Below are 15,885 nucleotides of genomic sequence, written 5' to 3'. Positions count from 1 at the left end.
TTATCTTAAGGTTCCATCACGACCATTTTGGGTGTGCCAAAAAAAAAATAAAAACAGACCGCGCTGGTCACCAACTGAGCTTAAAAACAAGCCAATTAATTGGAGCAACGGTGACATCCAAGTAAATAGCAAATGGTGCTTCATAAGAACACGGATGCCCAGAAGCCCTGCGCACACAAGTCTGTCACATACAAAGGAAAGAAACAAAACCAAAATATCCCACTGTCTGCCAAGCGTCCTCAAGGCACAAAAACCGTGTGCAGAAAAAGCGAGCCTCGGAATATGGAAATACTTATTCTGTGCGCTTTTCCGTTACGTGTAGATCAGCAGCAAGGTCTAATCACGTTTGTAGTTTATCAAAATGTCCCTAGGCAGTTGAGCGCCAACTAAAGCGTTCCGAGTCGGCTGTACCTCCAACATGTCAGAGGCATTGGCCATCTAGTGTTCAGGGTCAGCGGCATTTGATTTGTTGGTGCGGTAAAAGCGGTCTACTGTATTGTATTTCTCAAAAGGTTATTTCATAAAATAACACTGGCAACGGTATAAACTACATCATATACTATAGTATAAGCGCTAGCATGCCACGATTTACTGCTGACCTATTCAAAGAGTGCTCATTTTTATCGTGCACGTGATCTGGCCAATATCACCAATCAATTCAAGTACAGCAGACACAAAACAATTGACCCGCTATTAAATCATAAAATCGCTTCGAGACATTAGCGCGAAAGGTCACATGTACACACATGCATAGCGGTCTCCGTTGAGACGGAGTAGAAGTAAAATGGAAATCCGTAAGGTATGTGTAAAATGGCACGGGTCCCCTGCCCACTGTGCCAGACAGACAGAACCCAAAGTCAGGTTGCATCCCTAAAAAGACAATGTTTTCCAAACATGTACTTTTCTCGAAGGCTCGAATATTCTTACCATCGGCAGAAGAACTGCTTTGAACATCTCTATTAAATTTGATTAAATAAAAAAAAAGTCTAATACTGAGCACTAACCAGCTGCCTCTATTCATGACTGAAAGTGGTTATTTTACAAGATCATTGGGATCATAAAAAGGTTCTACTCGAAATAAAAACTTCAAAGGATCGATTATATCTGGTAAGCAAGCACAATATTGTAATTATCCATAAGATTTGCAAGCTATAAAAAGTGACTCAACACATTAAAAGATGACAACACATGGCTCAGCTTATTTACATTGAACTTAGTTCAAACACTTTTGATGGGTTTATCGTAGGCAGGTGAACCTCCTGGGCCAAAGCCAAAAGTCTGAATCCAGAAGAGCGGGCCTATCAACCTTCTGTCAGGGGGCCAACGTTCAATTAAGCGCTGAACTTATTCAATATTAGGTCATAAATCTGTGCCTCCTGATTTATGTCAGCATAGGTGGAAAGAGAAACACAGAGTGCAGAAAGGCGGTTGAATCCTTTGGATCTGCAATTGATAAAATATTATGGTTTCATCACTTATTGAAAGGTCTGGCGTTGAGGTTATCCTAGGGTAGTACACACCTATTGGCTTTCTATACAATACTGCATTACGCACTGCCAGTCATTTGACGACACCAGATCTGGTCTTTATTACTCATCCTGCACAAACCTCTCTCTCTATCACATTTAGTTTGTCCCACCATGTAAACATCTGAATATCTCACTGCCAGCCCCGTCCTTCTGCCACTCTCTCTCCAATCTAGCCATACAATCACACTTCTTTATCTTCTGAACATGCAACATCTACCAATATCGCCTGCCCGGATGCTTCAATTCTTTCTACGGAATACCAGATCTAGCATTTAATGAGGCACGTTACTTCATTATCATCAGCCTCACTTCTGATTCCGGTCATAAATTCATCCCATTGGAAACACTGATCCAGATAAACTTTACATCAGCTATAGTCATACACCCCTTTGGCAATCAGCGGCTCTGCGAAGAGGGTGGTTACGTTCTTAATACCAGACTTCCTACTAGTCGCTCCCACACACTATTACTTTGCATAGATAGCGCCTTTCATCTTAAGAGATCTGAAATGCTAACCATCAAACAACCTGTAATACACAGCAAGGCCTACCTAGAGAATAGAAACCAGGGTTTGAAAAAAGAAAGTTTTAAGATGTAGTGAAACATTCCAAAATATGCAGTGGGACTTCTAGTTTATATCAGCTTATACAGAGAAACAATGATACTCTTTAGAATGAGTGTCAAGGTGGGAACAGTCAGCAGAGACTGACTTCAGCTTTCAGACACTTAGAAGGAAAAGTACTGTGCTCTACAACTGGCAGAGTCAATGCCTCTGGACACATCTAACCAACTTAGTCTTCAAAAATAGGTTCAGAAAGGATCCTTCAAGGTAGAACTCTCTGGTTAGGAGTCACGGAATGTGTAATGCTTAGGTGGCCATACTGTCTTGCTGTGCTCACCTGTCTGCTACCCCTCTCCCCCAATAACCATCCACACCACATACTGCACTCTTTGTTCCAATGACTACCCTAGCAAGTCAGAACTATGTTTCTGCCCTGGAATAGTGACCCTAAATACAACCTACACCATGTCTATGCAAATCAATTAAGCATAACTAACAGCGTGTGCGCGCTTTCAAGAGGCACAAGCCGACATATTCTGAGCTACAGAAAACATTAAAATAATCTCCATGAACACTTGGCAGCTGAAGCACGCAGCCCACTACTCAACCGAAGACCTGGGCCAGGTGTAGATCCAAAACAGAAGGAACAATATCCTATTCAAACCGTATTAATTAACGATCCGTGCATTCTTCTCGTTTAATAACACCAATTAGCGCGGCCGTGCTGCCATACCGGGCCTGCAGTAGTTAAGCTTCTATCATTTACATGCACATTTCATTGAGAAGCAACTTCAATTTCCGCTAAAAATCATTTAATATTGTGAAGATTTGACACACTTCACAGCCCAAAACCTTAAGCTTCCCGACGCCGGGGTCCCTCATCATGTGCTTGACCAACTATTTTTTTTTCTTCCAACTCACATTTTGATACTTGCTCTAATTCTACAATGATGAACATCGGACTACGGCTACCATCACCAAGAAGAACAGGGGGGGGGCAACAAACAAGCAAAGTCTGGGTGAACATTTCACACCCGACGAGTGAGACTCTGACATGTTGCTTTAGAAGAAAATATTTCTGTGCACATCAGCAAAACCAGTGGGTGTAAAGGAAATCACCATTGGCCACAAACGTTATCCACCACATACACACACACACACAAAACAGTGTTCCAAGTTAGAGGAAGTAAAGGTCTGGAAGGCTCAGCTGTAAAAGCTGGAGAGAGGGGAGTGCCAATCCCACTGTCCCGAGGAATCTAGATTAAGTCATCCAGGGCAAATCATGTAAAGGCCCCCGAGCCTTTAGTTCTCAAAACTGGCACTGCTCGGCGCCTGGGTGCATTACGGTATTAAATTATTATATAAAAATGACTATGAGAGGGATACACGTTTGGACCCAAATTTCATCAATAATCACATTTTAGTATCTAGGTAAATATGTATTTTCTTTAGAGGTCCTGCGTCTGTGTTTACGTTTCCCTACGTATTAAAAAATGTAACATCTAAAGATGAGTCACTCAAGGGCAGCGTTGTAAAGTGCATGGGGGTGGGAGGGGGGTCAACCTTCCCATCAGCACTTAAGTGGCTCTGCGAAAAAACAACTCGGTTACATAATAGGCTCAGCAGAGGAAACTACAAATAGTGCCGATTAAACTGATCCCAAATGTCCTTATGCTGTGCACAAGGCAGCCGGCCTGTGCATGGGATCTTTGAAAGCAACACCGAGGAGCCCTTGAAACTGAAAGAAGAGACCGGGCCTTTCCCGAAGCAGGGCTGGAAAGAATAACCGAGGCGTGTCATTCCCTTCATTCATGTAAAATGCGCGTGTGTTTGTGGCTTGGCTGCGACTGCCGCTCTGCTGGGAAATTAATGCCGGTTATGCTGAGCTAATGTTTATCAACGTCAGCCGGTTACAGATTTACAGCGGGCTGCACGGCGTCCTATTTTCGTGCTTGATCTACATTTCCAGGGCAGCCCTCGACAATGCAGGCTTGCAGAAAATCCCGGGGATTCCAAACATTACACAATGCCACTGTCTGCACGGGAGGAAATTAGAAAGGCAAAATCTTCAAGCCGTGCGACCAAGCCAAAAGAATCGTCAAACCGTGGGTCATGCATGAACAATACTTGTGCATGATGCGTGGCGTATAACCTGCTCTTCCTGTCCCCTTTGTGCCCCCAATTAAAAAAATATTTTAAAATTATATCCATTGCCTAAATGTCTGCTTGCTATCATACTAACTGAACTCTGAGTAAATGGCGTGTCAGGAGACAGCGCCAGTTAATGCACGCTATAAAAAGAGTAAATATAGGGAAAACCATAATGTGCGCATCCTTTAGCTAAAAGTTACGCAACAATTGTGCAGAAGAAACAGGGGGCACTGCATAAAGTTAAACAATTACCAAATGACATCTGTCCTCGTCGAACCAAACATGCAGGGTGCACCATAAAAAAAGCTCAACAGTTAACAGGTTTTGCTAAAAAATAAATAAAAAAAAACGCGTGCAAATTCACACCATAAATACATTCTGAGAAGGAGGGGGAAGTTTCACTCCATAAGGGAGACAACCTGTGCAGCCCAAAGCACGCGCTGTCATTGTTATGATTGCGACGCTTGCAGCGGTTACAGGGACGCGCCAAGAGTCGCCTTACCGGAGAGCGGACGGGTCATTCCCCATTAGCAGCGCCCGGCAACACCTGAGGTGCCCTGCCATGTCACATTATGCTCAGCGCGCGCGCGGCTCCCAGACGTAATCCCTCGCAGGCTGCGGGAGCCCAGGAATCCACCCCCGCTACCTCGCCATGGCAACAGCAGCCCGGCGAGGACGGCCCACCGCTGACGCAGGCGCACCAAATAATAATAATGATATGAGAGGATGCCATGAGGCCACGGGTGTCAGCAGCAGTCAAAACATTCCCTTTTCCCTCCGGGCTTCCCCGTCAGCCACTCAAACACTGCGGCCCCAATACAGTTACTCCATGTTAAAGCTACAGTAGCCCTCTCGGAAGTGCACCAGACTGAACTCTGGAGAGTGGTTAGCTAACATGTTCTATGCTTTTAGATATGGATAGCGCAGAATAAAATGGGACCGCCCCACAATCACATTACAATTATCTTTGGGACTCTGGTCAGAGAGAAAATAAAACTCTTGAAACAAGCAGGAGTGGCTGGTAATATATAAAAGCGGTAGGGCGAGAAAAGTGCCCCACCGCATTCCAAAACACACACTCGCATGCATTCAAATTACATTAAAAATAAAATAAATGCACTTACCTGGGTTGCACCCTCTGTGTCCTTGGAGTGCGTGGCTCAGACGGGCACCAGTGGAAGCAGAAACTTCCCTAACCAATCCAGACACGGTTCTCATGCTGACTGAGAGCAGGGTCTGGATTGGATGGAGCATCCTGGCTGGAAACTCCTTTAGGCCCTGTAGACCTGCAAAGTGTGCATGTCACTTTGGCTGGCTCCAGACAGCCTGCCAAACTGACCTGCGCACTTTTGCAGTGTCAGGCCAGCCATGTCACCAGTCCTCCTGCAGCAGAGGACACGACCCTCCATCCTGGCTCCTGGGCAGGCTGAAGGCTATGGAACGCTTTGTGAATAATAAAAAGGCAATGAAATAATTTAATTGCCATTTTATTGTTCACATTGTTTAGAGGGGCTGGCAGGGGGACGACGCTCCCCCGTCCTCACGAAGAAACCGCCACTGGAAACAAGCCTACCTTTCAGTGACACAAGAAATAATAGTCTTTCAACTTGCTACCGAGTGCCACTGTTGCCATGTTTAAGACTTTCAGCCACTTCCGATTGTGTAGCCAAAGGCAATTTACATGCTGTGCCTCATTCAAAACAGAAATAAGCTTAGGCAAAGCTAATAGGTCTTGTATTGGCTTTGTCAATGTTTTTTTAAGCCATGTTGTACAAGGCCCAGTTGAGGTGCAGCATGGTTTGAAGTAAAACATAAATAAAAAAAGTACAAAAAGTTATGATCCAGCCAGCACCGAGTCATAACGCTTTTTTTTAATTTTTTTTTTTACTTTCAGCCCTGCTGTACAACATGGCTAAAACACTGATGAAGTCAATAGATCTAGCATATGTAAGGCTATTGGCTTCGCAAATGCTTGTTCTTCATAAATGGCAGAGAGCAAATGTAGTTCAGTGATTAATGATCTAGGAGGCAAACCAGCTGAAGTATTCACTAGTCTGCAAGCAGTAAAGCCTTTGTTTGAAAAAAAACCACACCTGAATCACACATTGACACATTTCCCACACTGTGAATTTGTTGCTGCTCCCCTGTTTACTATTATGGTCTCTGTGGTTTGTGGTTTTTTAGGCGCTCCTCGTGCGCCCCTGCCCTCTGTGCCCCCCCCCCCCGCTGCTCCCCCACGGCCCGCCCCCTTTTTAGGTCTCGCCTTTTCCATTCCGAAGGAATGGGAAATGGAGAGAATTCAAGTGCTCAAAATCCTCGTGAAACCAAGGGCTTTTTGGTGCGGTTTTCTTTGAGTTCACGTGAATCACGTGACCAAACAAGCACGCGCATCAGCCTCCCTCCCTCCCTCCTAATTGCATTTTGTTCACGGCCGCACAGCACATCAAAGGGCTTCTCCCAGCGTGTGCTGTGCGGCTTCTCCTCCCCTAATTATTCATGGCTGGCCGGTGGCCGGCCGTACTTTCAGTTTCCCGGCCGCTCTTGTTGCTTGCGCTGTCTTTCCTCCTCACGCAACTCCCTCTTCTCCCCCACCCCCACCACAGATCGCTTCTAGCGGCCACCGCGCTTGATCGCAATCACTTTTACTTTCGCAGCCAATGCTTGTTCCTTTCGTCCCCTCACCACCCCGCTCTCTCGTTGTTCATGCCTTACAGTCGCTCTCATGCACTCCCTCATGCCCTATCTTTTGCGTGTTTTAATTTCGCCTAACTTCTCTGTTTGTTCCAGGTTCATAGTTTAGGTTTCGCCTTCACTTTTATCGTCATGCGCGCACCACTCGTGTCCTAAGATCTCCGTCTTGACTGACTGCCTGCTTCCCTCTTAGCAGTTCAACACTAGACCGCGCCCCCTTCAGTTTATTTTTTGCAGGCGGCGTCATCCCTTCACGCTTCTCAGCGGGGCTACCCCGTCAGCCAACTTTTGCACAACCAGCATTTTCTGGTTTATGTTTGGCTGATACTTTGGACCGAAAACACTGTTGCCACATTACTTGTAGCAAACTCATACAAGACAAAAAAGTAGTAGTCTTCGTAGGAATCAACGTCTTATTCTTAGTATTCAGGAGTTGGCAACTCATTCATTAGATTTAGTCACACTAAAAAACAAGCATTGGCATAGGCAATAGGTCTCGCTTTTGGGACCTTATAAGTATTTAGTTATGCAGCAGAATATCCTTGGTGCAACAACACCAACTGTTGCATGGCTAAACGCTTATAAGGTCCCAAATGCGAGACATATTGGCTATGCCAATGCTTGTTCCTTTCGGGACCCGTGCCCTCGCCCATTGGCCGCCCGCTCCCGCCTCCCAGCTGCTCCTCCCTCCCACTTGGCCTCTTACGGAGGCCGCGCGGCACAGGTGAGTGTGACCTGACCCCAGGTCACTCCCCACGCCGCTCAACCCCTCTGGACCCGAGTGCTGACGAGGGTTCACCACCTGTGTGTCCCAGGTTCTTCTTTGCATCCCTTTTTTCCCACACTGTGATTTTGTTGCTGCTCCCCTGTTTACTATTATTGTCTCTGTGTTTTTTTAGGTGCTCCACGTGCGCCCCTGCCCTCTGTGCCCCCCCGCTCCCCGCTTCCTGCCGCTGCTCCCCCACGGCCCCACCCCTTTTTCCTTTCTGTACCCCGTGCCCTCGTCCATTGGCCGCCCCGCTCCCGCCTCCCAGCTGCTCCTCCCTCCCACTTCGCCTCTTATGGAGGCTGCGCAGCGTCCGCGCAGTGGGCGCGCCAAAGGCAAGCGCGTCTGCGCCTGTCCGCGCCTGGACCGCGCCCATCGCCAGAACCACTAGACCCCGCGAAACGCCAGACTGCTCTACGACTCCAGCACCCTCCACGCACTCAACACCGAACGACACCACCCCTGCTACCGAGCCACCCCGAAGCGCACCCAAGGGCCCTTCGCCAACCGGAACTGCAGATTCACCAGCATCCAGCCCACCAAACCGCCAACCAGAGAACCCAACCACCTCCGCTGCATCCTCCTCAACACTCGTCCGCTTGCAAACACGCCATCGAACTCTGGGACCTCCTAGACTCCACCGCCCCTGACGTCGCCTTCCTGACGGAGACTTGGCTTAACGCCACCTCAGCACCAGACATCGCCATAGCCATCCCAATCCCACATGGCTACAAGATCTCCCGCAGAGACCGCACCAACGGAGTGGGAGGGGGAATCGCCATCATCCACAAGGACACCCTCAGAGTCTCGACCAACACCGACGACACCCTCACCACTGCCGAGCACATGCACTTCCAGATCCACACCGACCCCAACACCACCCTCACAGGAACTCTCGTCTACAGACCACCCGGACCACGTCCACAGTTCAGCAACAGCATTGCCGACCTCGTCAGCACCCACGCCCTCGCCTCCACGGACTACATCCTCCTCGAGGACCTGAACTTCCACCTCGAGAACAACAACGACGCCAACTCCACCACCCTGATCGACAACCTCGCCCACTTTGGACACAAACAACTCGTGACGGCACCCACCCACGCCGCCGGACACACGCTGGACCCCATCTTCTCCACCAGCCCCCCACGTCTCCTTCAACCACACCACCGAGCCCCACTGGACCGACCATAGATGGGTCCACTTCACCTTCAGGAAACCCACCACACATCACCGCACCCAACTGCCACGCCGCTGCTGGGGCAAGATCACCAAGGACCAACTGACTACCACCCTCGCCCTGAGACCACCCGCCGACCTCACCGACCCAGACACCGCCACGACCAACCTCAAACAGTGGATCAACGACTGCACCGACACCCTCACCCCTCAAGACCTCCACAACCAACCACACCAACAAGAAAGCCGCCTGGTTCACCTATGACCTCCGGATCTCCAGGCTCACCTGTCGGAAGCTGGAGAAGAAATGGCTCCACGACAGAACACCAGACAGCCACACAGCCCACAAGAGCGCCACCCGCAGACACCACCAACTCATCAGGACCGCCAAGAGGGCCACCTTCAAGGACCGCTTATACAACAACGCACACAACACCAAAGAGCTCTTCAGCATCGTCAAAGAACTCTCCAACCCAAGCTCCAACACCAACGACATCCCACCTTCACAAGATCTGTGCGACTCCCTGGCCGCCTTCTTTCACCGCAAGATCACCAACATCCACGACAGCTTCAACAGCTTCAACTCCGACACCCCCGCACCCACCACCGAGTCCACCACCCTTGCGACCACCACCCGCACCAGCCGCCTGACCGCCTGGTCCAACGTCAGCGACGAAGACACCATCAAAATCATGAACTCCATCCACTCCAGATCCCCATCTGACCCCTGCCCTCACCACGTCTTCAACAAAGCCAGCACAACCATCGCGCCCCACCTCCGAAAAACAATCAACAGTTCCTTCGAGACAGCAACTTTCCCGGAAAGCTGGAAGCACGCCGAGATCAACGCCCTTCTGAAGAAGCCATAGGCGGACCCCAAGGACCTCAAGAACTTCTGGCCCATCTCCCTGCTCCCATTCCCAGCTAAAGGGACAGAGAAGATTGTCAACAAACAGCTAACCCGCTACCTCGAAGACAACAACATCCTGGACCCCTCCCAATCCGGTTTTCGCACCAAGACCGCCCTCATCGCCGCCACTGACGACATCAGGATCCTGATGGACAAAGGAGAAACAGCCCCCCTCATCCTCCTGGACCTATCAGCAGCATTTGACACAGTCTGACACCGCACCCTATCAGCACGCCTCCATGACGCCGGAATTCAAGAGAAGGCCCTGGCCTGGACCACATCCTTCCTCTCCGGCAGAACCCAGAGTGTCCGCCTCGCACCCTTCCGCTCGAAATCCACAGAGATCATCTGCGGGGTCCCACAGGGATCCTCCCTCAGCCCGACGCTGTTCAATATCTACATGGCACCGCTCGCCCACGTCGCTCGACAACACAACCTCAATATAATCTCCTACGCCGACGACACCCAGCTGATCATATCCCTCACCGAAGACCCCCACACCGCCAAAGCCAACCTCCACAGAGGAATGAAGGCCATAGCAGACTGGATGAAGGACAGCAAATTGAAGCTGAACTCAGATAAGACGGAGGTCCTCATTCTCGGACCCACCCCATCAGCCTGGGACGACTCCTGGTGGCCCACATCGCTAGGCACAGCCCCGGAACCCACAGACCACGCACGCAACCTAGGGGTCATCCTCGACTCCACCCTCTCCATGACCAGGCAAGTCAACGCCGTCTCCACGTCCTGCTTCAACACCCTCTGCATGCTCCGCAGGATCTTCAAATGGATCCCTCCCGACACGATAAAAAACGTCACCCAGGCCCTCATCACCAGCAGACTCGACTACGGAAACGCCCTCTACTTAGGAACAACAACCAAGCTCCTCAGACGACTCCAACTAATCCAGAACGCCTCGGCACGACTGATCCTCGACGCCCCCCGACGCAGCCACATCACACCCCACCTGAGAGGCCTGCACTGGCTCCCCGTCAACAAGAGGATCACCTTCAAACGCCTCACCCACGCACAGAAATCCCTACCCAACACCGGACCCACATACCTCAACAACCGTCTCAGCTTCCACACGCCCACCCGAAACCTCCGCTCAGCCAACTTCGCCCTCGCCACAGTTCCTCGTATCCGGAAAACCACCGCCGGCGGCGGCAGATCCTTCTCCTACCTCGCCGCCAAGACCTGGAACGCTCTCCCCACCGGCTTGAGACAGACTCAGGACCTGCTGGCCTTCAGAAAACTCCTCAAGAACTGGCTCTTCGACCAGTAGCGGCCCCCCCTCCCTCCCAGCGCCTTGAGACCCTCACTGGTATGTAGCGCACTTTTTAAATGTAGTGATTGATTGATTGATTACGGAATAGAACCTGCAGAGATTTACACAAGTGCTGGCCTCTTTGATGCACATTTCTCGAAGTGTTTATCACTCCGAGGGGTGTTCAGTTAAACCCTAATATATATATTTTTTAAAGTTCAGTCCATAAATGTTTCAAAGGGAAACTTTAAAAGCAATCATGAAGAATCGGCATAACAAACTCAGGTTCTTTTATCAAGGACTGTATGTTCGGTCAAAGCTGGTAAAGGATATTGGGTCAGCAGTTTTATGGTGAAAACGTCTTCCGTGGAGAAACAACAATGGAAGACTAGCAAAAACAATGAAGGGGCAAACATTGACGGGAGCTGGCAGGGTGCAAGCAGCGACGGAGGAAGCAACAACAACAAAAGCAGTGGAATCAGAGTAGGAGTCACAGAAGGTCATGAATAATTCTTGGTCCATGCTCCATCATAGAGACAAACACATGGGGAGAGAAAGTGAAACCGGCATTCACTGACCAATGAGAAGCAAGGAAATTAGAGTGACTACGAAGCCACTCAATGGGAAGTACTAGGTGGCTCTAAGCCCATGTTAGGGTTTTTAAAAATGTTTTTAAGTAACATGAAATCTCACGCACATCAGCACATGTGCTGCCTCAGGCACGCCCTAAAACGTAAAGCTACACTGACCAGAATACAGATTGTTCCTGGTTAAAAAATCAGGACTGGCTGACTGAGCTCTTGTGGCTTCAAATGCCCTTATTTAGGTATAACACCTAAAAAACAGGTGCTTAGTAAGCTCCCGGCAAGCCATGTAACTAGAAATGTTACTCCTCGAACAAGCACAGAATGAATCACAGATACAATTTCTAACCAAGAACCAGTGGGAAAAAAAAGTAGGATTCCGGAATCAAAACAAGTATGCCAGCCAGAATAAGTAAGACCAGAAAGCCCAGTGGCCTTGTGAGCCATGGTCATGGCCACATAGATAAACACAGAAAGCACCCGGAGGCCAAGGAAATGCTGGAGCTATGCATCATCATAGAATCAACTTTGACAAATATCATCCAGTGTATTTCAGCAAAGTCGGTATGAGATATTTCCATCTGAAGAGAAATCAGCAGTACTGTCCTACAATCAACCTGGATACGCTCTAGACTCCAGTGTGTGATCTGTTGGGGAAAAAACAACACACGACAGGTAATTTTTTAAAACACCCAGCCCATATTTTTGCATTCACCTGTAAGGTAGCTTACAAACTACTTCGTGAAGAAATGGATAGACGCCAACAATGAGTAAAATTTTAGTTGCTGGGAGCCCACTCACAGAAGTCCACTACACAGGCAATCTGAGAAAATGTATTGGGAGGGAGAAAATCGAGGCATTAAAGAACACAATGCATAGTTCATGGCATTGGTTCTCCCATACGACTGTAAATGGTAACATAATACCCTGAAATACACAAGGAAACAATGCAACATGCGTTCAAAAGAAAACACCAGGCAATGTAACAAATAGTGAAATAAAATAAGTACTGTAAATGTAGTATTGTTTTATGCAATACATTTATTACCCTTCTATCAGCTTGCGACAATCTCGGACGATCCCCCACAACACTAGTAAATTTGCAAGTCATGCCAACAGACCACGACTGTACTTTATATTACTGAGTTTATAGACAACAGGAGCGTAAAGGGGTGGTGGGAATGAAAGGAGGTGCTGGCGGCACGGGGTTGGTCAATGAGTTGTAGGCTTCAAACTTCAGCTTGGAGACTACATCGATACCTCAAAAGTGAGAGGGACAAGACAGAAATGTGTTGGTTACAATTTTTGCATGTTGAACTACTGGATAGCAGGACCAGAGGCCACTGAAGGCCCATTAAACTCAGAGAATGGTTTTTGGCCGACATTTTCTTATTTTTTTTTAGGTCAATTTGATTGAAAGTTTAAATGTTTGTATTTGTAACAAATGGAATGATTTCTACTAAATATACACAATAAAATAATGTACTTTACGTTTATTTATTATGGGGAGAAGGTGTTAATTGTGTCGCTAATCAGTGTATGGGGAGATGCCTTTTTTCCTTTTTCTTTAAAAAAAAAATGTATTTGTTGGAAATATTGCTTTCAATCAAACATGAAATCGGTGGCAGAGTTAGGCACCGATGAAGATGGAGACTCCCCCTTAGCTCTCCTGGGGAAGTGGAGGCACCTATCCGTTCTGACAGTTGAGCTGGGTCCAAAATGGCCACAGCTTGAGGGGGTTGGTGGGTGTTCTAGAAGGAGGAGCAGTGTTTTCCTTAGCGATACGGCTTGCTGCTGGTTTGTGCAGGCTTGCAGTCTTTTCTCCTGAGTGAGGTGCTGCCCACGCCCGTGTTATTGCAGAGCAGCAGCATCGGAGACCGTTGGAGGCCGTTACGCATCAGGGTGCAATCACCAAAGTCATCCGGCCTGGGGGGAAAGTGGCAGCTTTGGCGAGCTGAAAAGGTGTATGGTTAGTTAAGTAAACAAACAGATAGTCTTCTGATACAGATGATGTACAACTTTATGTTCTTTGTGGATGAACAGCCAACACGTGTTTCGCAACTTCATGACTTTTTCAAGGCTTTTGATAATGCATGTAGTAAGTTATTCTTATGTATATAGCACAGTCCAGGAATAAGTCGTCGAATGGTCACAGTCGGTCCACAGCAACAGTGTACTTATCGAGGGCGGGTAGTTGTGAAACTATAACCGATCTCTAAGAGTATGAGACAATGGCCAACATTGGCAAAGATAAAACCAGAAATAAAGTAACCCACTGGTTCCAAAGAGTAGAATGAATGCATGTAGTCAAGAGACGGGAGTAGTACAGGCAACACTCAAAGTACAAATGTACGTATTGAACGCCAGGAGTCTATGGTAAGCTTCCGTAAGAAAAAGGAGGCCAAGAAGAGTCCCTGTGTTGCTCAGCTCCTCCTTATAGTAAATAGGGAGAGGTCAAGTAGTCACCTATAAGGAGGAGCTGAGCAACACAGGGACCCAGAGGCTCGCTTTGCCACCAAACCAATGGAAAAAGTGGCGGAATTTCATAAATATTATGAACGCTCGCTTTGACACAACTGGAGCACCACCTGCCCCAGACACAGAATCCCCTTTTGTAGCCCACTACAACTATAAAAGTAGACCCCCATCCAATCTGTGCAACTGGAGGGAGCGATCCTGGCAGAGGAAATCACCTTGGCGATCAATGCCTTTCTCACCAGGAAGGCTCCTGGTGAAGATGGCCTCCAGCCTGAATTTTATAATCCTACCAAAACCCCTCATCGCTATCTTAGTCCCGGTATTAGGAGGCCATAGACAAAGGGCACCTCTCCTCAGCGTTCGAATGTCAGTGCTCCCAAAGCCAGGGAAGGACCTCCTGGCATGTGCTAGGTATTGCCAGATTTATTTGATAATGCAGATGTAAAGATTTTGGCAAAGGTTTTAGCGATGCACTTGAATAAAGTGATCACAAGTCTTATTCATTCCTGTCAGATGGGCTTTGTCCCCAGAGGCTCCTCAACTAATCATTTGTGCACTCTCTCGCATATTATTTGGCAGGTGAGGGAGGAGGTAAGAGAGAAGTTGCTCTTATCCTTGGATGCCAAAAATGCTTTCAACCGCGTTGATTCGGGTTACCTCTTTCAGACCATGGAGAGGATGGGAATAGGTCACAACTTTCACTCACTAAGCAGGGGCATGTACTGTGATCCCACTACATTTGTCACATGGGGGTTTCTACTCCTCGTATTTTGACATCCACCACAGCATCAAACAGGGGTGTCCCTTGTCCCCGTTGTTGTTTCTGTTGGCTCTGGAGTCTCTAGCAATTGGATCTAATGACAGCATTAAGGGTATTCACACAACAGCAGGTGTGGTTAAAACCTTTAACTACTTGGGTGACATTATATTGACATTATCAAATACCTCGGCCTCAGCAGCCGCTCGATTTCTGAACTGGACTCTTTATCCTAGTGTTCTGGCTATAAGATAAGCTGGAAAAAATACGAGGTTCTGCCCTTAAAGACCACCACCACAAGAGCCTCTCTGACTAACCTACAATTCAAGTGACTACAGTCCCATTTAAAATACCTCAGGGTACATATTAATTGGGGTCAATAAATCACGGTTCTGGATAATTTGCAACCAATTGGGGATTTATGGAGCTTGATTTTAAAAGATGGCATGCCCTGATCCTGTCCCTGATGAATATCTTCCCAAAAGTAACTGCACCTTTGGAATACTGCCCTTCGTTATATCAGTCTACCCCCAGCGGAGCATCCAGCACGCCATCTCCCAATTCAATTGGGGTTCAGATAGACCAAGAATACAGGGAACTAAGCTTCACTCCTCATCGGAGAAGGGTGGCTTACTTCTTCTGAATTTGGAGGGTTGCTGACTGGCACAACACCTGGCCCACTCCATGTACTGATTGACGACTTCCAAGTCGTATTCACTCTAAAGCCCTATTGAGGGACAATGTGGCTATCACAGTCGAAGAGAGGAAATTCACTGGTCCACCTGGATTACTCCTTGTATTCACCACATTGAGTACCTTGTCTCTAATGACTCCATTAAATCATTCACCAAATTTGAGATTCCACCTTCCCATCCATGGAGCTTCAATAAGATTATCCCACACCCTATCATATGTCCTGTGGAATGTGCATATTGCCTCCCCTACATCGCCCACTACTCAATATATCCTCATCAGGGCCGGACTGGCTGTAGCGGGCACCGGGCAATCCCCCGG

The 15,885-nt window shown here is 48.1% G+C and overlaps 1 protein-coding gene across 3 annotated transcripts in view; it reads right to left on the bottom strand.

The window, feature by feature from the left end:
• HIVEP1 (HIVEP zinc finger 1) overlaps positions 1–15,885 on the bottom strand; it is a 530,052-nt gene that overhangs the window by 395,473 nt on the left and 118,694 nt on the right. The window contains exon 1 of one of the 3 annotated variants that reach the window (XM_078687880.1): positions 4,745–4,794. The exons of the other annotated variants lie outside the window; for them this stretch is intronic. Within the exon in view, the coding sequence (XP_078544006.1) occupies positions 4,745–4,763 (19 nt within the window). The 5' untranslated portion in view covers positions 4,764–4,794. Of the gene's footprint in view, positions 1–4,744; positions 4,795–15,885 lie in introns of those variants that run through there. 3 annotated transcript variants of the gene reach the window in all.

This window comes from Lissotriton helveticus, chromosome 4_1, assembly GCF_964261635.1.
Source record: "Lissotriton helveticus chromosome 4_1, aLisHel1.1, whole genome shotgun sequence".
Classification (NCBI taxonomy): domain Eukaryota; kingdom Metazoa; phylum Chordata; class Amphibia; order Caudata; family Salamandridae; genus Lissotriton; species Lissotriton helveticus.
The sequence above is the reverse complement of the archived record's forward strand: the minus strand, read 5'-3'. Positions and strand labels throughout refer to the sequence as shown.